The sequence below is a fragment of the Bos javanicus genome, chromosome 17 (assembly GCF_032452875.1).
Source record: "Bos javanicus breed banteng chromosome 17, ARS-OSU_banteng_1.0, whole genome shotgun sequence".
NCBI lineage: Eukaryota > Metazoa > Chordata > Mammalia > Artiodactyla > Bovidae > Bos > Bos javanicus.
The window spans coordinates 25,655,293-25,677,596 of NC_083884.1; the positions used below are offsets into that span (position 1 = coordinate 25,655,293).

Here is a 22,304-nt window from a genome sequence, read left to right on the forward strand (position 1 = left end):
TGACAAGCCAAATTCTTTGATAAAGAAAGCCAACAGCAGTGATTCATCAAAAACGATGGCAAGGTGATTATTAGCTAAAAGGAATATGTAAGACAAGAACTGTTGAAGCCTTTCCGTGAGTTTACGCTTACAGGGGTTTGTGCCAAAGCAACTTCATTCAAATTCACACTGTGTGGGCGTTGGGCTTCAAGAACGTCTGTAAATGCTGTCCAGAGTAGAACTGAAGGCTTTTTTTTGCAACCCGAGTTCAGAGAACAAGGATCTGATAACTCATTCACTAAAACATGCATTCGAGTTTAGACAACTGTGCAAAGTTAAACAATCTATAGCTTACTTTTACACGCGACTGAAGGCATCGATAAACAAAGCCAAACAATTAACTTTATTATGCTTGGGACAAATGCAAAGAGAAAAAAAGACCTTTGCCAGTGCCAGAAGGTCCCTCCCTGCATTTCCCTCTCCCCTCGGGCACTTTCTCCTTTACCCCCAGCTTTCTAAGAAGGGAAAGGACTGGGGTGGGGTAGGGTAGGGTAGGGTGGGGTGAGGGGGCTAGGATTTTAAAGGAAAGATGCCAGAGGGAAGAAGGAGGGTCCAAGGTGGCAAAGCACCAAAGGAGGGGAATGAAAATAAATGTGGAAGGGTGGAGCGCAGAAAATTAGGGACGACACGAAGTTTAAGTTACACAGGAAGGGGTGGGAGAGGCGGCTTTCCATTCCTGCCCCCACAAAGATACAAATAAGCTAATATCCTAAAAATAAATACACAGTGCACCAGAGATACAAGGGCCGGGCTAGAGGAGGCTTTCGGATGGAGGAGATGAGAGATGGTGGTCCTTTCGCTTCAGCCTTACCTCGTTGGACAAAATGCTTCCGTTGGAGATGATGTCGGGCTGCTGGTCTGTGTAACCGGTGACGATGGCCCCGCAGGGGTTGTGCTCAGTGTCCGTACTCCGCGATGGGCTGCAGGGCTTAAGGAACATCAGGTCGGTTTTGGCGGACTCGGGGGTCAGGCAGACCTGGTAGCAGTAATTCTGGTTGTGGTGATGGGAGCCAAAGCCCCCGGACTCCTCCACGGGCACCTGGGCCGGGTTACTGGGTACGTTGGAGCTTTGAACCAGCATGATGTCCGACTTGCTGAGTTTCTTCTTGCGCGCCCGGGCTTGGCGGCCACAGCAGGTCGACCCCCCGCTGCCACAGCAGCAGCAGAGGCAGCAGTCGCTGGCCAGACACGTGTAGATATTCAGCTTTTTCTCTTTCTGGCAACGCACGGCAAGCACGATCATGGCCAGAAGGAAGATGAAGGATACCGAGCCCAGCGCGATGATGAGGATAAGGGTGAGGTCCAGCGACGTCTCACCGCCGCCGGAGCGGCTGGGACGCTGGTGCTCTCCTGACCCCCCCCCCCCCCCCCCGCCCCCGCCCTGGGGCTCGACAGCGCCATCCACCAGCTGCACCACCAAGGTGGCGGTGGAGGACAGGGGAGGTTGCCCGTGGTCGCGCACCTCGATCACCAGTTCGTAAGGCCGCTGGGGGTCGCGCTTGGCTGGCACCCGGCGCGCTGTACGGAGCTCCCCGGTGCGCCAATCCATGCGGAAGAGGTTCATTTCGTTACCCCTCACAATGCTGTAGGTGAGCCGGGCGTTCTCGCCGTCATCTGCGTCCACCGCGGCCACGCGGGTCAGCAGGTAACCGGGCTCAGCCGAGCGGGGCAGCACCTCGCGCGCCGGAGTCCCGTTGCGCCCCGGAAGGGGGGCTACGATAGCAGGAGCGTTGTCGTTCTGATCCACGATGAGGATGTTGACCGTGGCGTTGCCAGCCAGTGCCTGGGGGCTACCGGCGTCCCGCGCTTCCACTTGGAAGCTGAAGTCCTTGAGCTGTTCATAGTCGAAGGAGCGCAGGGCATACAGGTAGCCGTTCTCGGAGTTGATGGACACGTAAGTGAAGACGCTCATGCCCTGGATCTGGCACTCCAGGATAGAGTAGGCTAGCTGGGCGTTGGCGCCCTCATCACGGTCTGTGGCGCTCACCGCGTAGATGTAGGCGCCTGGCACGTTGTTTTCGGTCACATACACGTCGTAGACCGGCTGGCTGAAGCGCGGTGCGTTGTCGTTCACATCTGACACTTGCACCTGGATGGACTTACTGGTGGAGAGTGCAGGCTCGCCCCGGTCGCGAGCCACCACGGTCAGGGTGTAGGAGTCCCCCGCCTCTCGGTCCAGAGGGGCCTCGGTCACGATGGTATAGTAGTTCTTGAAGGAAGACTTGAGGCGGAACGGCACATCCCCCAGCAGCTCGCACTGCACCTGCCCATTCTCCTCTGAGTCGCGGTCGGTTACACTGAACAAGGCCACCACCGTGCCGGGCGCCGCGCCCTCGCTCACCGCCTCCTTCACGGTGCTGAAGCTGATCTCCGGCGCGTTGTCGTTAGCATCCAGCACCCTCACTATCACCTTGCAGTGCGCAGGCACGGCGTTGGGGCCCAGGTCCTTGGCTTGAACGTACACTTGGTACACCGGGCTCTCTTCGTAGTCCAGCTCGCCGCTCACCTCCAACCGCCCGGTGCGAGGGGAGAGTCCGAAGAGCTCGCGTGCCCGGGGCGAAATGTGGCTGCTGAAGGAGTACACGACCTCTCCATTCTGGCCCTCATCTGGGTCTGTGGCGTTAAGCTGGATCACGAGCGTACCAGGCGGCGAGTTCTCTGGTAGGGACACAGTGTAGACGGGTTGGTCGAAGGCGGGCACATTGTCGTTTGAGTCCAGCACTCGGATGGTGAGTAGGGCCGTGCCGGTGCGCTGCTGCTGGGGGAGCAGGCCCCCTCCCCCGCCGCCGCCTCCTCCTCCTTCTCCGCCTCCCCCTCCTCCCCCGTCCACCGCGGTCAGCACGTAGCGGTGCACCGCTTGCTGCTCTCGGTCCAGAGGCTTCTCCAGCACCAGCTCGGCGAATCGGTTGCCATCCCCCTGGGTCTGCACGTCCAGGGAGAAGTAGCTGTTGGGGGTGATCTCGTAGTCGCGCAAGGAGTTGGTACCCACGTCTGGGTCGAATGCGCTCTCCAAGGGGAAGCGGGTGCCCGGCGTGGCGCTCTCGGAGATCTCTACGGTCAGGTCCGGCTCCGGGAAGGAGGGGGGATTGTCGTTGATGTCCAGCACCTCGATCTCCACCCGGAACAGCTCCAAGGGGTTCTCCAGGAAGACCTCCAGGTGCAGGACGCAGGAGGGGCTCTGCTTGCAGATTTGCTCGCGGTCAATCTTCTCATTCACGTACAACACCCCGGTCTCCAGGTTGAGGTCCAAGTAAGGGGTCCGAGAGTTGGGAGCCGTTTGAAAGCCGCGAGCCGAAAGTTTTGTAATGTCCAAGCCCAGATCTTCAGCGATATTCCCCACGAAAGTGCCATGTTCCTGCTCCTCCTGCACCGTGTAGTGAAGCTGGGAAAAGACTCCTTCCACCATCCAGAGCAAGGCAAAGAATAATAGCACAATCATCTCCAAAGGGAAAGGAAGCAGCTTCCCGCAGCCAGTCAGCCACCCAATCACCTCCCCCACCACCACGGGAAAAAAAAAAAAAAATCTCAAATAAAAAATACAAATAAAAGTGCGCTATGTGGGGGGGCTCCTGTGGCTTTCTCTCCTTACAAATCTTATTTCTTTTGCTTCATTTTAGGGTTTCCCCCAATTCAACCTCATTTTTTAATCTTAGATCAGGAAGGGTGACAGGCGTCCCCTTTCCTCATCTGTAATCTTCCCACTGACCAATTAATAAAATAATAATACAATAGTCAGCGTCCTTTATTCCGACAGTCTTGGCGCAACGCGGCGCTGGCAAATCCCAAGGAGGAAATTTCGGTATTTCAAGACTGTCCTCGGTTTGTCTTCTCGCTGATGGGAGGAGAAGAAGGAGGAGGAAAAGGAGAAGGAGGAGGAGGAAGATGAAGAGGAAGAGGAGAAGGAAGAGGAGATGCTGTTGGCACCGCTGAACATGCCTCTTACTGTCAACGGCTGGCAAATGCAAAACGGCTTAAAAACAGCGAGGGAATTTTGTGCCGGAAAAGCATATAATGGCTCTGCAGCATAAAACTTTCATTCTCTTCATTTCTCCGGATGGATGTTCTTGGCATTTTTTCCTCTTTCGCTCTATTTGTCTGTTTTGGCTGTCATAGTCTTGCCTCTCTCTGTTCTCATCTCCACCGTCGTTTGCCTCTCAGTAACTGTGAGGAGCAGTTTCTTTTTTGCTGTTTCTTCCCAAGCCTCTTCTTTCCTCTAACCTGTCTCTCTGCTTTTCAGTTCTTCCCTCCTCCTCCTGCCTCAGCCCTAAGCCTGCGATCTCGGCTGGCAGTTTCTGAGCTCCGAGCGCTCCGCTTCTCTGTTTTTGCGCAGCGCCCTCATTCTGCCAACCAATCGCCAAGGAGCACCACCCACCGAGTCAGAGCTAATTGGACAAACTGGCCGTCAAGAAGGCGCGTCACGCAGTAACCGGGCCGGGCGCGATGGAACCCGCGTCTGAGCTGCCGGGGTGAGTGTGAGTGTGAGAGCGAGAACAGCCCGGCAGGTCCCGAGGTGCTAGCTGGGGACTCTGCCGCGGAAAGTTCCCAGTCCCCAGCCGCAGGTAACGGAGAGGGAATAGAGAGGTTTCCCTGTTTGCATCAGCAAATGCGAAAACATAATAGCAGCAGCGGTATCCTCTCCCAGGAGCGGGGTTTCCAATGACGCTAACATTCTTTTTCCTTTAAGGTGTTTTCCTTGCTGCTGATCGTGAAAATAAGTCACCGAGAAAAACAGGAAAAAGTTGCAGAGGGGCCACTAATTGGCTGGGGTTACCAATTTAAGGGACCCTGGCGGAGATTAGCAGGACATTTTAAAACACATATGGCGTAGGCTGTGTCAAACTAAGTGTGAAGGTCTGAAGGGGCTGTGGGGAAAAGGGGTTAGACAGCTGGAGTGTGGAGGGGAGGTGGGTCCCAAACAGCCAGGGGATGCAAGCCCAGGGATGAACGCTGGCGGCTCCTATAGACGTGCAGACGCTTTATACTCGCCTCTTCCCTTCCTAAACGTACATCCACAGTATCTTACCAAAAAATTAATTCGCTTAGGGACCTGGTTTGAGCTGTGAGCCCTTTGATCAACGACTGAGGAGTTTCATTTGAGCTCTGCTTTCCAGCCCGCCAGCCTAGCGCTGACTCTCTGGCCTCGGGCACGGAGCTCTGCCGTTCGCTGCAAGGCGCCTCGAATATCCCTGCGCCTCCCCCTGCCAAGTGCGACGCAGCGGCGGCGCGCACAGGCTTTTTTCTGCTTTTTCTGACAATTGGCGATCTCCCCCTCCTCCCTACACTAGACCCGAGCACCGATTCTTGCCCAGCCTGGAGCAAGACCGCAGGATGAGGGCAGAGGGACGGCTGTGAACGCGTGTGGGGGCGGGGTTGAGGGTAGGTGCGTGGGCTGGGGCCGTGCACACGCGGGGCCCCAGTGTGTGTGAGGCTGCGAGTATCTGCGAACGCGCTTGCACATCCATCCACGGCGCTCGCATCCATCCTGCCTGGTTCCGCTCACCGCTCTGTATAAGCCCCAACGGAGCATCCCTCCAACACCTCCGGGGCCCCGAAGGATGCGCTTGAGGAGCTCCGAGTGCTCACTCTCGGCGAAGCGCCGGGGCAAAGCGGCGCGTAAACGCACCCAGTTCTTGTGAAGTTAAAATACAGCGCGAACTCTTCAATGCTAGAGTAGATTCAATGTTAATTCTCCAAAAAAGATTTTTAAAAGCGTAATTGTGTATTAATTAATGGGCTGTAGGGGGTTGTTTATTCAACCAATGCAGCCCTTGTTCAGTTGCCTTCTTATGCTACAAGATAGAAAGATCCCTTGGGGCTTCCTGGTAATGAATGACCTGGGAGTAACACCGCCACAACCTGCGGGGAAAAGGAGAGTCATTTACCCGATCCTGAGGTATGTTGTCATTCCCTCCTGGCAGGGAATTAAGAAGGGCGAGTGGCCATGGCCGGGAATATAGACTGAGGCTTGCCTCTGCGAGTCCCGTGAGTGCCTGTCTTGCGGCTCTAGGCCCCCCGCCCCCATTGGCTCTTTCATGGAGATAGGTCCAGCCTTTGAGCGGTTGGAAGGAAAGGATGCCAGCAAAAATGGCTAATCCTTTTCCAGCTGCAGTAAACTGACGATTGGCCAAAGCCAAGAGAAAACCGCCGCAGTTAAAATGATTTTAGCGTCACGTCTGCAGCTGAGAATGGAGCGTCAGTTTTTAAAAGGACCTGTGGATCAATGAAAAGGAGATTATAGTGTATCTGAATATTAATAATGGCATTGCATCTGTACTTTCTCCCCCTCCCCTTCCTGATTTTTCCTTAGATCTGCAGGATTGAAATGAAGTGTTTTGAGGTCTTCAAGCTGACTCATCAGAATAATCCTGGAACATTTTTAAAATGACGGTAATTTTCTAATATTTCATTTGTACGTACGGAAACACTTGTGTGTGCGCGCGTGTTTGCGTGTGAGAAGCATGCGGCTGAATGACAATGCAGATCCAGAAACTGTTTGCGGGAGGGGGATTGTGTTCTCAAAACGTAGATGAAGTTTGAGCAGACTTTGGACGTTCGCTTAGAGCCAGAGAGCTTCCAGAGGTGGAGATGAGAACGTGGAGAGATGGCCAGATTTGCCTGTAAATAATCACTACAGCCACTGTAATACTTGAGCTGCAATTTTTTTTTTTTTTTTGATAGCAGTTGTGTTTGAAAGGGAAACTCTCTCCACAAACGTGGGTTACAGGCGTCTCCTAGCGGCGAAAGCGGCACAGGACAAGCCAGCGAATTTTGCTTTGGGGCTCTGGTTCGGCTGGGCCGGCCTGTTGGGGGCTCTGCAGGATTTCTTGGGTCGCAGAGGCTAGGATCCGCGCCGGCAAAGCCGGCCGAGGTCCTCTAGAGGTCTCGCCTCTGTGACTTCTAGTCTCCGAGACGCCCTGGAATCGGCGGGGTGACGACGGGGTCTTCCTCTTGTGAGAACAAGCACGAGCCCTCGGTCCCTTCTACGTCGCTCCAGCCAAGGGTAATTGCAAGAGCATGTTGCCCCCGGCCACGATTCAGACATCTGCCTCGTTACCCTGGAACCATTAAACAGCCCCACCCCATCACCCAAGGAACAAAACAACACTTTAAATCTATCTTTAAAAACTGCCTTCTTAAAACCCGTGTACTTTCTTCCTTGCTGTGTCAATGGAGCAGATTTCCCCCTTTGCTTTTTCACTCGGCGGACCCCAGAATTTAGTGAGGCCGTGATTACATAAATAACAGCCCGGGTGGTGGGACTGAATCTGTTTGAAGTACAGAATATCTTATATGCAGCGTCCTTCACCCCCTCCCCCCTCATAACTGAAACCGGCGGGGAGAAGCAATCTTTAACATAACCCTCCTCCCTCCCCACGTCCCCTCCAGGAGCGCCAACTCTCCGGGCCAACGCAAACTGTATCCTAAAACAGATAGGGGAAAGCAGCTATTACTATTATTTGGAGGGTTGGTTATCAAAATCAGTCTTAATAGAAGTCCTTGTTGGTGTGTGAATGATAAACCATCCTCGTTAATTTCATTGTCCTCTAAGGGCAGCAGGCGAGGGTGGGCGCTAAGAATCTCACAGTCACGTTTTCTGTACACAGTAGTTACAAACTTTGAAACTAACTAACGGGGCTGCTTTCCTCCCTGCCCTTTTCAGGGAAAGGCGGAAGGGAAACAAGTTTGTTAACTATCATTTGGATGAATGAGTGTTTGCAGTGATTTAACTTGACTTGAAAGCAATTTGTTTCTAAATCCTCTTATTATTGCAGTGTGCCCAGAGCTTTGAGAGAATTTTTTTTTAAAGAAATAGAAGAAATAAAATTTAAATTGTCAATAAGGAGTCTTTCAAATGCCAAACCCCTGCCAGGGTTGAGCTGGGTGGTTCACTGCACTTATTACTCCCAGCAAGCACAGTGCAGAGAGCAAACGCAAAGGACCTGGACTGTATGGAGCTCTTATGGGTAACCATGAAATCGGTTTATTTGTAGCAGTGTAACCTAACTTCAGAGGTGTGAAGGCAAGGCTTTGGAACCAATGCCATACTGTTTGTTTTGGTTCATTCCAGGAGAGTCAGTGTTGATGAGAGTTGGCTGGAAAAGATTTATAGCATATACATGCTATATGTTATAAGCATTCAGGTAACTCTTTAGTTACTGTGTTCTAATGCTTTGAACCCAATGGAGACCAAACCAACCTGTTTGGGGGGCTGAGAATACTAGCTATTAAGTGTTACTTGATATTCAATGTAGAAACGTTTTCTCCATTTTGTTTAACCTTGTTAATATTGATGTGGCTTCACATTTCAGTGTCTTTTCAGTTATCAGACAGGGCCAGCATTTTGTTAAACTCTAAACAGTGAATTAAAAGCACTGATGAGCTGAAGCAGCCCTTTAATGCAAAATGACAAATTGCACTTAAGCAATACATGAACAAGAAAATGATATATGGATTTTTTACAATAGTCTGAGCAAATGAAAGCAACATGAATTATATATCCTAATGCTCAAAATATCATTTTCTAATAATACTGTTTCAGTTCAGATGCTATACTCTTATCCTTTCTCTAAGAGGTATTGATCAGTAAGAAGTCCAGGAGTATTTTAAAATCAGGCAATAGTGTTTGATACTGTTTCCAAATATATTTCCTGAGTATGGGGTGGGTGATCAACATTGAGTACACTCACATACTTGTCAGCTCCTTCACATACTGTGTCTTTTAGTGAAAAATAGGTAATCCTTTGGAAACTTATGCTTTGCTCCACACCTTCTTTCAGAATGTAAATAAAGAGATCTGATATGGAATGACAATCTTTATTACATCATGACCTCTTTTTCTGAAAATCAAAATGCATTACCTCATCTTATCCTTCTATAAAAAATTGCCTTAGATATTGAAAAATCTGATTTCTTCAAAATGTCTCATCTCTTTATATTGGTTTATCCTGTTGTTTATTTTTAAATTTTTCTTAGTGTCCTTAAGACACACCTGAGTTAGTATAAGTGTCATGTGCCTTAGTTTGGGGGGCATTAAGTAGACAAGATAGATTTATTTTTGTCTTAAATTACAGAAAAATACTCAATCAGATACAATTTGGTGGGATGCCTATATGAAAAAGAAAATTAGTTACTTCTGTGTTATGATGAGTGACTACTCCTAGCATTTTTTTTAACCATTTGTGGCTCATATAAGTATTTTGGGGTATGTGTAGAAGTTTAAGTGAAGACATTATCTTTGCTGTATTACATAGTCAATCATAGGAAATGAGTTTCCTCTAGAGTCACATTATTAAGCTTTATCTTAATTATCCAGGTTTATTTATTTTTTTAAAAGGAAAAGAAAAAACTTGAATCCCAGCCTCTGCTTTTGACAGCATTAATAATTACTCTTACTGAAGATTACTGAAATCAATGATGTGATTAGGTTTGTAAATAAAACTATAAGACATCACATTTTAAAAAACCAGCTAACAGGGATGATATGTGGGTTTTACTTACTGATGGGGCCCAGAGGTAGAAATGAAGCTTTAAACATTAAGGATGATATAGAACAATTTCAAAAATTTAATTGCAAGCCTTGATTAAGTTTATATGAGTAGGAGAAAAGATGTCTAGAATTCTGTTTTCTTCCCCAGTGAGTTTGCTTCTTTTTTGACACTGATACAGTCAGCAAAATACTAGTGTTTGCCTGGCAAGTATAAATTGTTTTCATCAAGGGGAAGCCCCTTGATTTTTATGAATACAGAATGAGATTACTCAAATTGTGATTAGGGTTACAAGTCATAGCATTCTTTTCTAAAGGATTTGAAAATGTTACTGGAGACAGCACCACAGAGACACTATCACATGTAGAGTGAGAATTACATTGGTAATTAGAATTATAATAGTAAACAGACCAAATAGTAGAACAGATATTTCAGTTTAAGAAAAATATCTTTCTCAGTTTGGCTGGTTACTATAATTCGTTCTATAAGAAACCTGATTTCCATGATGTCTTATTTAAATAGGCTTGTCTATGCAATACTGTAAAATGCTTTATTTGACTGCAATTTCTTTTTTTTTTTTTTTAGGTCAAAGTGGTTTTTAAACAGCCAGTATATGTCAAGCATTCTTAGATAAGTTGTAGTATTTTCACCCATGTCTACAAGTAATATCATCCCAACATTATAGATAAATGATACTCAGGATGTTCAGCATTTAAGTAACTCAGCAAATTAGTACAAAATTTAAATCCAGGCTTTCTGATGCTCTCAGGTTGAGGCTCCACTATGATGTTCCTCTGGTCTATCTGATTGGATTTACTTTGGAGGTAAAACAAAAAATGAATTAATTTACAGATTAAAGATGGAGTTCAATCTTTAAAGTTCATCTTTAATCCAGATTTTGTAAAATAGAAGTACTGATTTTAGACCAGTCAAAATGGCTAGTACCTCACTGAGTTGAGCCAAGGAGGAGTTCATAAACATATTTGAGGAGGCTTTTATTTTTTATTTTTTGAGATTTATTAGGAGACCAAAACTTGAATACATTTTCTTACAAGTGAGGTTATGAAGCATCCATCTCTTTCTCACATTTGAAGTGTGTGGCATGGGAATCATGGTTTTTAGTGACTGAAAATAGAAACTGATAATACAACCATGTCCAAAAGGAAGGCACTTCTAGTTCATCCATTCCTGAAACATATACTAAGTTGATCAATGGTCCCAGAAGGCTTGTTCACTTAGTTTATTAGAGATTGTTAAAAGCTAGGAAGAACTAAGACATGTACCCATTTTACACAGCGCAAATATTCTTTTTTTTGTATGTATTTCTGAGTTGATCTTTAAAAGGGAAAGAGTGTTTTGTTAAGCAAAATTTCAACCATCATTTTCATACTAATTTCTTCAATGTTACTCCAAAAAGATTGTTTAAATTTGAAATTTCTGAAAATCAAACAATGGAATTTATTTGATAGTCTGTGCCTGCAGGAAATGAAAGGAAATGACTTAAAAACAATTTTAAATATAGGAAGAAATCACCAAGGGAAGAAGATGATGGAATCTTATTTACTTACTGTAAGTATAAAATATGTATTACTATTTTGGTAATAAGTACTGATAGAAGAAAAATATTGTATTTCTTTTAGAAGTGTGCCCAATAACTCAGAGTATGTGTAATGTAGGCCCTCTAAGGAAGGTTCTATATGTTACTTATTTCTGAAGGCACCTAACTGTGGTGGGTGATGATACAGTAAATTATGAAGAATTAAACCAAATTGGGCTCAAATCCCTGCTTCTGCAAATATCTGAACTTGGTCAAATTACTTAACTCCTTTGAAACATTATCAAAGTGTGTTAAACATCTTAAACATCTGTTAAAATATGACAAAAATTGACCTTATTGAGTCATTGTGAGGCTTAAATTGAAATGATATATGTAAAACTCTTAGCCCATAGTAGACTTTTAATAAATGTTAACTAATATAGCAAGATGTTTTGAATGAGATAGTCCTTAAATATTTATTGAGAATAATTAATATTGATTTTCTTGGTGTTTTTTTTTCTTCATGAAATCCATACTAAAGTATTTACTTTGAGGACAGTTTTGCATTGTCCTTGTTTTGCAGGATATTATAATTTTAAAGAGAACACAAATCATAAGTGAAGAAGATCAAACTAGCTAAATGTTAATTAAACATCAAAATATAAAAGTCAATGAGCTTCTCTTCATAATCATGTTGTTTTATTTTAACACTTTAATTTTCTTCTAGATAAGTTTAAATTTTCGATATGTTTTAGTTTATATGATAAAACGTGTAGATTCAGAAAATCATTTAAATTAAAACATGGTGTTTCATTATAAAATACTGTTGTTTTAATTCTATAATTATCAACATTTTAGGATTGTGTGAAAGTGTTTGTTGCTCAGTCGTGTCTGACTCTTTGTGACCCCATGGACTGTAGCCTGCCAGGCTCCTCTGTCCATGGGATTTTCCAGGCAAGAATACTGGAGTGGGTTGCTATACCCTTCTGCAGGGAATCAGCCAGACTGAGGGATCCAACCCATGTCTCCTGCATTGTGGGCAGATTCTTTACTGTCTGAGCCACCAGAAAGTTCACATTTTAGGATTAAAAAACTCTTACTTGATATAGTCACTATTTTCCCTCTAATTCCTTAATACAGTATATACTACTATAGTCATGTGAGCGACTGAACTGAACTGATATTATGTCAATGGGTACAAAAATTCTCCAGATTAAAAACAAATTGCTAAAAATCACTTAAGATAGAATGAATTTATTAGAATGACCAATTTTGAGCCTCAAGCCTTTCTCTTTATCATTCTCCTCTTTTGCTATATCTGTGTCTAGCATTGCTGTTATTAGTATTCTCCTTAGTAACTCATTATACTTTTAGAAAACAAAAACGCATTGGTGCTGGTGTGATAGGAGCAGAGCCATACAAATACTTAAAGAACAGAAAATAAATGTAAATCATGGATATATTTCTCCAGGATTCATCATCAATTTTATAGAGAATGCATATAAAATGTTTAGATACATTCATTAAATGGCATAAAAATACATTTAAACATCTAATGACTATGAATGCTGAGTGCATGGGAAATATAGAAAAGACTAGAATAAAAACAATTAAGCAAAGATTTCTAGAAAAGGGCAGTTTGTATTATGATTTTAAAGGCAACAGTACTATACAGATAAGCAGAAAAAACATTTCTAAAGCAGGTGAGAAGGACTTGCACAGTAAAGAAGTGAAAATAGTGATAGCAAAAAGCTTTTCTATGGAGATCATAAAAACAGCAAATTGAGCTTTTCAATTATAGGCCAACATCCTGACTTTGGACCCAGTTACTTACATCTATGATGCCAGTTCAGTTCAGTCGCTCAGTCATGTCTGACTCTTTGCGACCCCATGAATCTCAAGGCAGCTTCAATTTTGTTTCATTGGATTTATTCCTCTTTATCCCCACCCACAAGAATTTGGCCAAATTTAAGGTCAGCAGAGTTGGGTGAGAGCCTCATTTAGCTTTCACACCTGAGTAATGCTTTTGGTATGGATTGGGCTAATAGCCAGTGCTCAGCCTTAGAATTATAATAAAACCTAATATTATTGCTTATTCATTAGCATATATATTTGAGAATCCTGGCTGCTGCTTGTAATTTAATAGTGACGTGATGATGGCTGCTTTTCTCAAAATACTGTAAAAACCTTGTCTGGTTAGACTACCTAACCAAGTATCTAATTTAACAAAAACGTATTTTTATTCTGCTAAGCGAATAAGGGAGAAATGCGTTGCATAAGCCCAAGGAACCTAACAAACATTCAGCTGAACGGTCCCACTTTTGATAGTGTTGTTGGCTGCATTACCAATGCTTAATAAAGATGTGCTGACTAAATGAATGAATGCTTGACCTTTTAACTTTCCACTTTATTCATCTTTAAAATATATCTAAGATGTTATACTCAATTCCACAGGCTATATTCTTAATCATCTGTATTTGAGAAAGGTCTTTGAAGTGGGTTATTTCGGAAGAAACCCAAATTAAAATGGAAAATTCACTGTACAAGTGTGTTCAAAACACTTGATCTCTCATTTACAGCTCATGAAATGCATTCCTTCTCTCTCAGAACTGCTACTACTCAAAAGTGACATTATCAACTTATAATGTTCTTTGTTTTCTAGTTTTCATCTTATTTTGTATATACTATGTTGACTGTATAACTATGACTAGAATAAGTACAATGGCTAGTATTCTGAATTGTTTTATTGTTTTTATAAGGTCAGAATGGCAAGCTAAGAAGCAGTCCCCCAGGATTAGAATGTTAAGATGTTAAAAGTAAATATGACTGAGATAGGAGGACATTTGCTGCCATAGGTAGAATCAGGAGATATTATAATTTATAAATGTTTCGGGGTTAAGTTTAAAAGAAAGGTTGATTGACTTGCTAGATTCAAAGCAATGAATATCCTGAATTTTAAGTCAGAGGGGACACTGTCTTGCTTTTAGCTTCTGTTCTTCAAGTCTCCTGAAATGAAGAGATGTCAGTTCCAAAAAGAACTGTTGATTACCATAGTATGTGTATTTTTTCCTTTTCTTATTCCCCAGTTTCCTTTTTCATAACTGACAGACCTGTATTGTTTGTGGCTTAGATATGATGGACTTTAGAAACAATTCTGTAATTAGGTCATAATTATTTTATACATGAAGGATTAAGAATAATCTGAAAGGTTTTTCACAGGCTAATAAAACCAGGATTAGCTGACCAGAATGAAAGGGTTTAAGTGTAAATATAAAGTACACACACATAAGAAAGAAAAAGGGCAGAGTAGATACAACTGTATTTTTCCATGTAAGAAAATATAAAAATGTATCAGTGAAACAGGATGGATCAGAGTTGGAGGATACTATATGTTTGCTTGATTTACAATGGAAAAGTTCCATGTCTGTGATGAACGGAAAGATTGACTTTTTCATCTTACGCAATATACAAAAATGAACTCCGGGTGGATTTGAGCATTAATTCAAATATAAAACCACGGAATAACTAGATCTACAGTAGTATCTATCAGCCTGAATAATGAAGTAAACTGAGTCAAGCTTGAAGTACCAGAAATTGAGTTCATTCCAGAACAGCAGAAGAATTACAATTGGGAAATGCCAACTGCACCAACCCAGGCTCAAGTCTGTAGAGGGTCCGCAGCGGGAGCCCAGCCGCAGTTCAAGCCGTAAGTTCATTGGCTTGAGCAGGATTGATGGCAGCTGTTCATTGGTCAGTTTCTGTCTTATGTAAATCACGCATTTACAGGAAATCAGTGTCGCAGTACCCAAGTTTTGTTTTCCTGAGGGAAGTTAGTGAGGTTATCCTTTTCATACCGCTTTTTCATTTAGAATTGAAAACCACCCTTCACATATAGAGGATTTACATCCCTCCAGTTAAGTTTCTTGTAAGTGTTTAATGTCCTGTTGTCCAAATTTATTTCAGAAAGCAGAAGAGAAAACAAAACAAAACAAAAGAAAACCTCAATATCTAAGGGACAGCAGAAACAGGAAGCGCTTCTAGAGCAGAGCTGTCATCCTTTCCTGGAAGCTGCTGCTCAGTAGCCTGTCTCCAGCGAAACTGCTAATGGTGACAACACAGGCAGATTCTGGAAGGGGAACTCAAGGATTCACAGGTCAGACATGTCTGTTAACAGCATGGTGAGTCCCTTTTGACGTTGGAAAGAGAAGGAATTAGGACTGTTAAACTTTATATATATTCTTCACTAGCTGGATAAAAAAAAATCCCAGTTTTTGATACTGAGGTTCTAGAAACTCTAGGAAGAGGCTTCTTCCAGTTGTGTGCTCAATCATGTTTGACTCTGCGACAACATGGACTGTAGCCCACCAGGCTCCTCTGTCCATGGGATTCTCCAGACAGGAATACTTAAGTGGGTTGCCATTTCCTTCTCCAGGGGATCTTCCCAATCCAGAAATCCAGGGATCTAACTGGTGTCTCCTGTGTCTTCTGCATTGGCAGGCAGATACTTACCACTAGGCCACCTGGGAAGCCCTCTTTCAGTTGGAGAATCCTTAAATAATGACCTGTTTTTCAGATTCCTAATGGAGAGTCCTTTTGGAATGCTGGGAATGCTTCTAACATGCATAGATCGTTTTGACAATTTCTTCTGATAGAAGAAACTAAGTTACTGGTTGTTGTATGGTTATTTCTTACTGAATTCACATTCGTATTTTTCTAAAAGTTTCTGTTTCTTCATTTATTTGTATTTTAGTGTATTATTCCTTGTCAGATTAACTATATTTCTTCTGTCAATAGAACTGAAATAATTTAAGACTGTGTTTATCTTGGAAAGGCAGGAATGAGTAGATATCATCCTAGAACATATGATTTATATGATTTACTTATTTTAAAGATCTATTGTTCTTTACCATGATTCTTTTTAATAACACTTATGAAATAAGCTCTATTGAGATGGGAAATTTTAATTACAATTTAAAAATAAAGCCCCCTCTAAAAACCTGCTCTTCTTCCTCCTTAAGTGAGTAGTTTGGATTTAGCTGGCATTCTCATAACTATGCAATGTTTTTGTGTTTTAAATAAGGATATACATGCATGGGAACATAATATCTGATTCGTAGATGGAAATTGTAATAGGAATTCCTCTTTTTATTTCTATGCTCTTAAATTTTACCCACATATGAAGATGAGTTTTAGATGTAAAGACAGAAATGTTATTATTGTTAGAGTTTTATTTCAACTGTAATAATTAAGAATAAAATGGATAGAGAAAAAAGGCTATGGCATTTAAGGACATTATTTTAATATGGTGCTGTCTTAAATTGCTGATGGTCACAGAGTCACTGCAGAATTTTTCTTGTGTTCAAGAGCATTTGTGCATTTCCTTCTTTTATTTGAGAGAAATGTGTTATAGTTTGGTGAATTATAGGTGGCAGTATACACAGCTAAATTCCATGTTTTATTGCAGGTATATAGAAGATATTTCAGTTGGTTATCAAATTTATTTTTTAGCTTTTTGTCTCTTTAGCCCCATTTTAAACCCCTCCTTCCTTTTTTTTGTCACTATAAGAGCATGAAATAAACTCCATTAGATTAAAAAAAAGTGTTTTAAGTATCAGGTTTATTCTGAAACATTTTTAAGAAGTTTATTTTTAATGTTATCAAATAAAGATATACTAGAAAGAGTATAATATTCACCTAGCAGTTGATTTAATATTAAAATCAGAATTTTAATGCTGAAAGGATTTTTCAGAATTATATATCAAACCAAAGACAGAGAAATTTTTATTGTCTCTTTACATTTTCTGTAATAAAAGTTATAGGCAAATACGATTTGATTGCTAAGTTGTAAAAATGCAATACTTTCTTGATTTACTGTCCTGAGGTGGGATAGCTATCTTTGAGCATGTTAAGTACACAATTGCTATTCTTTATGCCTGCTATCCACTCTAAATGCATTATATTCATGAGAACAATAATACAATTATGAATGATGTAGCAAAACAGAATAAGCTTAAATTGATGATCTATAGCCATACTGTGGCACCTCATGGAGAATAAGAAAGTTAGCTGTCCATTGAAACCATTTCTTCCAGAGATTTTGACAAAGTGCATCTAGGGTTTCCTGAAAGTTACCCACAGATAGATGCGGTAGGAGTGGCAGGGGGAGGGCAGGAATAGTGGAAGTGAGAGCCTGAGAGGTAAGCAGGTCTGACCTGGTGTCTTGCAGTTTTCCTGTTGTTTTAATTTACTTACTGAACTTTGTGAAATACCACACCCCTTTCCCTTTTAAACTAAAATCTTTTTATCTAATTCAAATTGTTCATGTATAGAGAAGAACACTGAGAGCTGAGTAGATGGGATACTTACCCAGGATCAAGACAGTAATTAGCAGTGTAGGATTGACATTACACACTACTGCATGGAGAAGTAAGCAATCCTAACTTTGGATTTATATTTTCTCCAGTATTTCCTATTTGTTTGTTGGCTTTGTCCTCTCTGCCAACATAATTTGTTTATCTTAATGCACTCAATTACTCTGCAATTATTGGCCCATATGTAGCTTATAATTTTCAAGAAGATGTGCTTGCTTGCAAATGCTCACTTTACTGCTGGCCAGTTGTTTTAGGATCATTTGGTTCTCTCAAGCTGATGTATAAGCATGATGAATTACAAAATGAAATAAGCAGACAAATTCAGAAACTGTTTCTTCAAATTTTTTTTCCCTGCCCTTTTCCAAGGTCAGTAAGATAAATTCTCTAAACTTGAGTATTTTCAAAGTACTTTCCAATGAAATTTATTGTTTTTTGATGAGGTGTAAGTTCTCCAGCATTCTGAAGTCTGAGTGCTCTTAGGCATTTGGAGTTTGAAATAGAAACAAACCTCTAGAAACCCAAGGAGACATTAGCTAAATGTATTAAGTTCATTTTTAAAATAAAATGAAGGCATGAACATCTGCTAAAATAGGAGGTGAACCCATAGCCTCCTTTTTGGGTTGGAGAAATGAAATGGGCCCCAGGTTTTATCTTCGCTGTTTTTGAATAAGTTACTTTCCTGGATAGCTTCTGAGTGAAATAGCAAGTTAAGTATGAGTATCTTTTCACTTGAAACAGATATGCTTAGTGCTAACCTAGTCCCACTGGATATGTCTCCCTAAGAAAGTTTTGGTTGAGATCTCAATCCTTCCCACTATTGATGCTTAGGTTTAATAAAAAATAAATAAATATCTTTAAGATGCAGATATTACAATATAATTACAGCTGACTTATTTTGCTTATTTAGCTAGAGCCTAAGAGAAAACAAAAAGATCATTTCTTTAGGTTGTTTCTTTATATAGTGCTTACATAGAGCTGTATTATAATCTAGATTTTAGATCTTTTACTTTTATGAACTCAAATTTATCAGCTATAGGGTCCTTCCAAAGTGAATAACATGTAATGTGCCATATGATTTGAATTTGAAATGAAAAATGGCAAGACATTTTGGTTGGTTGATTAATTCATTTATTCATTCAGGAAATACATATGGAGCACCTACCGTGTACTCGGGGCTTCTCTGGTGGCTCAGTGGTGAAGAATCGCCAGCCAGTGCAGGAGATCTGTTTTTGATCCACTCCAGTATTCTTGGCTTGAAATCCCCACGGACAGGGGAGCCTGGCAGCTACAGTCCATGGGGTCACAAAGAGTCGAACACTACTTGGCAACTCACCACCACCATGATATACTAGGGTGTTTGGAATACATTATGAATAAAATAGGTGTTCTCAACTGCTTTTGTGTGTGTGTGTGTGTGTGTGTGTGTGTGTGTAATAAATAAACCAGTATGTTGGAAAGTGAAAAGTACCATGGAGAATAGGAAAAGAAGAACAAGTTAAGAATATCTCTTAATTTAAAATTAAGGAGAGCAATTTTTCCTTCTCAAATTTGTGAGGGTAATAGAACTCAGACATGAAATAGATTGAGTTCTTAGTAACTGGCTATGGTTGTTTTGCCATGACAAGAGAAAACAAACACAACTTGAGATGTTCTTTTTTAAGGTTTCCTTTAGGAGTTGCTTTAAAGTAGATTTCTCATTATCCACTAAATTGAATGTTTTCCCACTAGGCAATTTGCCCCTAACACTAAATTAGGGGGAGAACCACTAAAACAACTCTGTCATTTAATGACAAGGAGGTTTTAAAAATAAAGGAATGTCTACATGGGACGTAGAGTAGGTTTCAATTTTTTGATAGTTGCTTTTTTTTTTCCCCCCACCAGAAACAAAAGGTAGTATTTAAAGATGTGTTGGTGGAGGGGAAAACTGGGTTTAGGATATTAAGTCCCCAGCAGGAGACTTTAGAAGAATTTCTTGGTTGCCTCAACAAAACCTTTATCTTCCATGGGGAATAGTTAAACAATAATAACAAAGGAAATTAAAAGCAAAGCAATGTCTAGTGACTGTCATTTGAACAAGTACATTTCCTAGAAAAACTGATGATGAATAACTTTGTCAAACTTGAGTGCTTTAAGTGCCTACCTCCATTGACCTTTACAAAAATATGACTTGCCTTCAAGTTGTAATGAAAAATGCATCAACAAGCTAAATGTCAATATGATAGACTCTTCTAGAATGTGCTGTCTGCCAATAGTATAGGGTGTGTTGCCTATAAGGTTTCCTAAGGTTTCTCTCAATTCATTCAGGTATGTAACTGGACGAGCAGTGGTCGTAGAACAAATTATGTCCTCTGTCCATACAAAATCTGTAAGTATAAAATGCTCACTCTTGTAGTTCTCTGGATGGTTTTTTCTTGCTAAAATTTCATTGTTTGATTTTATCAGTATGCCTGTCTCCCATGCTTGCTTATTTATTTGCTTACTAACTACATACATTCATTTACTCACATATTAAAAAAATATTAATATGAAATGAACTCCTTTATGTTTGGGACATTGTGCTAAATACTTATAAAGTCCTGGATAAAAATGTTTTCGTATGAAAAGTGGAACTGTGATATGGTTAGTCTCAATACCTAGTTTGAGAATGACTAGTCCTTTCTGGATTACAGCTGTATATAGGAAAGGGGAAATGGATGATTGTGAAGACAGATGTACAAGTCTCACTAGGTTTCGAAGCAGAGACACAAACTGGATTAATTCAGTGAGGTGCTACATATGTGATAGTCATAATGATGACAGAGAAAATGTTACATGTTGTTGCCTATATTCCTCTTAATAAGACAGAGACATTTTAATACATTTCAGAATTATTTCAGCACAGTAGTCCTTTATGTGGAGTTAATAACAAATTGCATTATTAATAACAATTGTTCACATTGATATATTTAAGTAGTTTGTGAAATTTTTAAGGTTCTTTTGTAAATAAAATTACTTTGTAGGGATGATTTTATTTTTAAACATGGATGCATCAGTTATACCATTATATATTTTATTCACTCTATTTTTTTAGTTGTACTATTTCTGTCTCACGGGTTTGCTGCAACAACCTGCTTTCTTTCTGTAACACATGTATACTGTGGCGGATTCATTTCGATATTTGGCAAAACTAATACAATTTTGTAAAGTTTAAAAATAAAATAAAATAAAAAAAAAAGAATTTCTTACACTTTATAGATTTGCAATGCAATTAATGAATGCATTTCTAATCTTTCTAAACATTCAAATATTGATGTGTAAATCACTCTTCCACCTACACACAATGAGTTCTATTTTATTACAGCATATGTAGAATTATCTTATACATACTTACCTGTGGATGTCTAGTTTCTAACTTAATTTCATCCCATAGAGTTAAAACTGTGTTTTAGTTTTTTTTCAGTATTGTATTTTAGCTTCTGTAGAATGGATGTGAAATTTCATATAATACCTTTCTGGGAGAGATGAAAGTAATTAAGAAGCACAAAGGTACCTATTTAATTAGCGTAGTTGTATCCTCAGAAGAATCTTTAGTTGTGAAAAGTCTAAGGGAGCTTGCCCTTAGTTAATTGAATCAGAGCATTTTCCACTTTTTTCATGTCTCTCCACTTTATTTGATTTTGTTGTGTTCTCCACAATGACTCACTAAAAAAAATTCCAGAGTATATTTTTTCTCCTAAGTAATATTTTGTTGAAGCCTGTAAATCTGTGGTCAAATCTAGGATCAATATCAATCCTGTTTTGTTACCAGGAAGGCACTGAATGTATTTTTATGATAAGAAGGTATTCAAATATGAAAATATATCTCGTTGATCTTTAAGAGTAAGGAATTTAATATGCTGACATCTACTGAACAGTTCAAATGCAGTTTGAGAGCTGCTTAATCTTCTTTTCATGTGGATATTGCTAAACCACAGGTATAAGAGCTTGTCTCACATATAGATCCTTCCTTCCCTAGATAATTGTAGTATTTACTAAGATGAACTTTATCTGTTTCAGCTTAATATTTCTTTGAAAGGGCAGTCCTAATTTAGAAGCAAGTGAATAAAAGGCATCATGCTTTTAATTACTTTTAGAAAAGTTAATTCTTTCCCCTTTGAATACTCCAAATTAGATTAAACTTTTTTGGGAGAGACAAAACAGAGGGGAGTTGCCAGTGGAGAAGTGTGTGGAAACCAAATGTAAAGTTACCAGTCCTTTTACTAAATAAAGGAAACCGAGAAAAATAGCAGCTGCCATTTCAGCTCAGTAACTCCAGTACCTCCTAGTGAAATCATTTCGAGACTGCTGAGTGGAAATAGTTTAAAGGTCTATTGTAAAAGAAATAAGAATTTTATTCATTAATTAGATGCGTCAGAGACTGCTTTTTTTGCAAAACTGAATGACCTTTTATTCCCTGGTTATAGTTACATCCTTAAACTCTTTTGATTTCCTGTGCCCCATTCCATTTCTCTTTAAGATTTCACCTTTGCAAATGCATTATACTAGGCCAGTTGCGAAAAGGTTTTCATTTCCCTTTCACTCTAGTAAAAAAGCAGAGTAACTGTTTTTAAAATTAACACATGACAGGAGGGATATAAATTGCAGATTTGAAATCTCTTGATAATGCATAAGTGATAGAGTGAAGGAACATTTTGTTAATGTGTTTTGCGCTTCTTACCTCAGCGGAGATAGATACTGAAGATATTTTTTGGTCTTATAGTGAATTTTTTTTGTTTTTGTCATAAAATATTGGACTTTTATGGAGATTATTTTCAGTTTTGCTCCTTTACAGTTGAGATTGGTTCAAAGGCAGAATTTATGCCAGCATTTGGAATTTTGCTGTTTAGCATGTAT

At 40.8% G+C, this 22,304-nt stretch overlaps 2 protein-coding genes and 1 long non-coding RNA gene across 6 annotated transcripts in view; 2 read left to right on the forward strand and 1 right to left on the reverse strand.

Moving 5' to 3' along the window:
- The window catches only part of PCDH10 (protocadherin 10), a 46,377-nt gene extending 42,041 nt beyond the window's left edge, over positions 1-4,336 (reverse strand). For all 3 annotated transcript variants that reach the window (XM_061384184.1, XM_061384183.1, XM_061384185.1), the window contains exon 1: positions 851-4,336. In XM_061384184.1, the coding sequence (XP_061240168.1) occupies positions 851-3,478 (2,628 nt within the window). In that variant the 5' untranslated portion in view covers positions 3,479-4,336. The remainder of the gene's footprint in view (positions 1-850) is intronic.
- A 16-nt stretch (positions 4,337-4,352) lies between these two features.
- LOC133228604 (uncharacterized) lies at positions 4,353-11,723 on the forward strand. The gene is made up of 3 exons (XR_009730285.1): positions 4,353-5,932; positions 6,347-6,426; positions 11,007-11,723. It is a non-coding gene; the product is annotated as an uncharacterized LOC133228604 (long non-coding RNA).
- A 191-nt stretch (positions 11,724-11,914) lies between these two features.
- LOC133228605 (craniofacial development protein 2-like) overlaps positions 11,915-22,304 on the forward strand; it is a 35,703-nt gene continuing 25,313 nt past the window's right edge. The window contains exons 1-2 of one of the 2 annotated variants that reach the window (XM_061384188.1): positions 11,915-15,239; positions 19,737-19,797. The gene's annotated coding sequence lies outside the window, so the exon portion shown is untranslated. The remainder of the gene's footprint in view (positions 15,240-19,736; positions 19,798-22,304) is intronic. The other variant, XM_061384187.1, reaches the window with a different exon arrangement.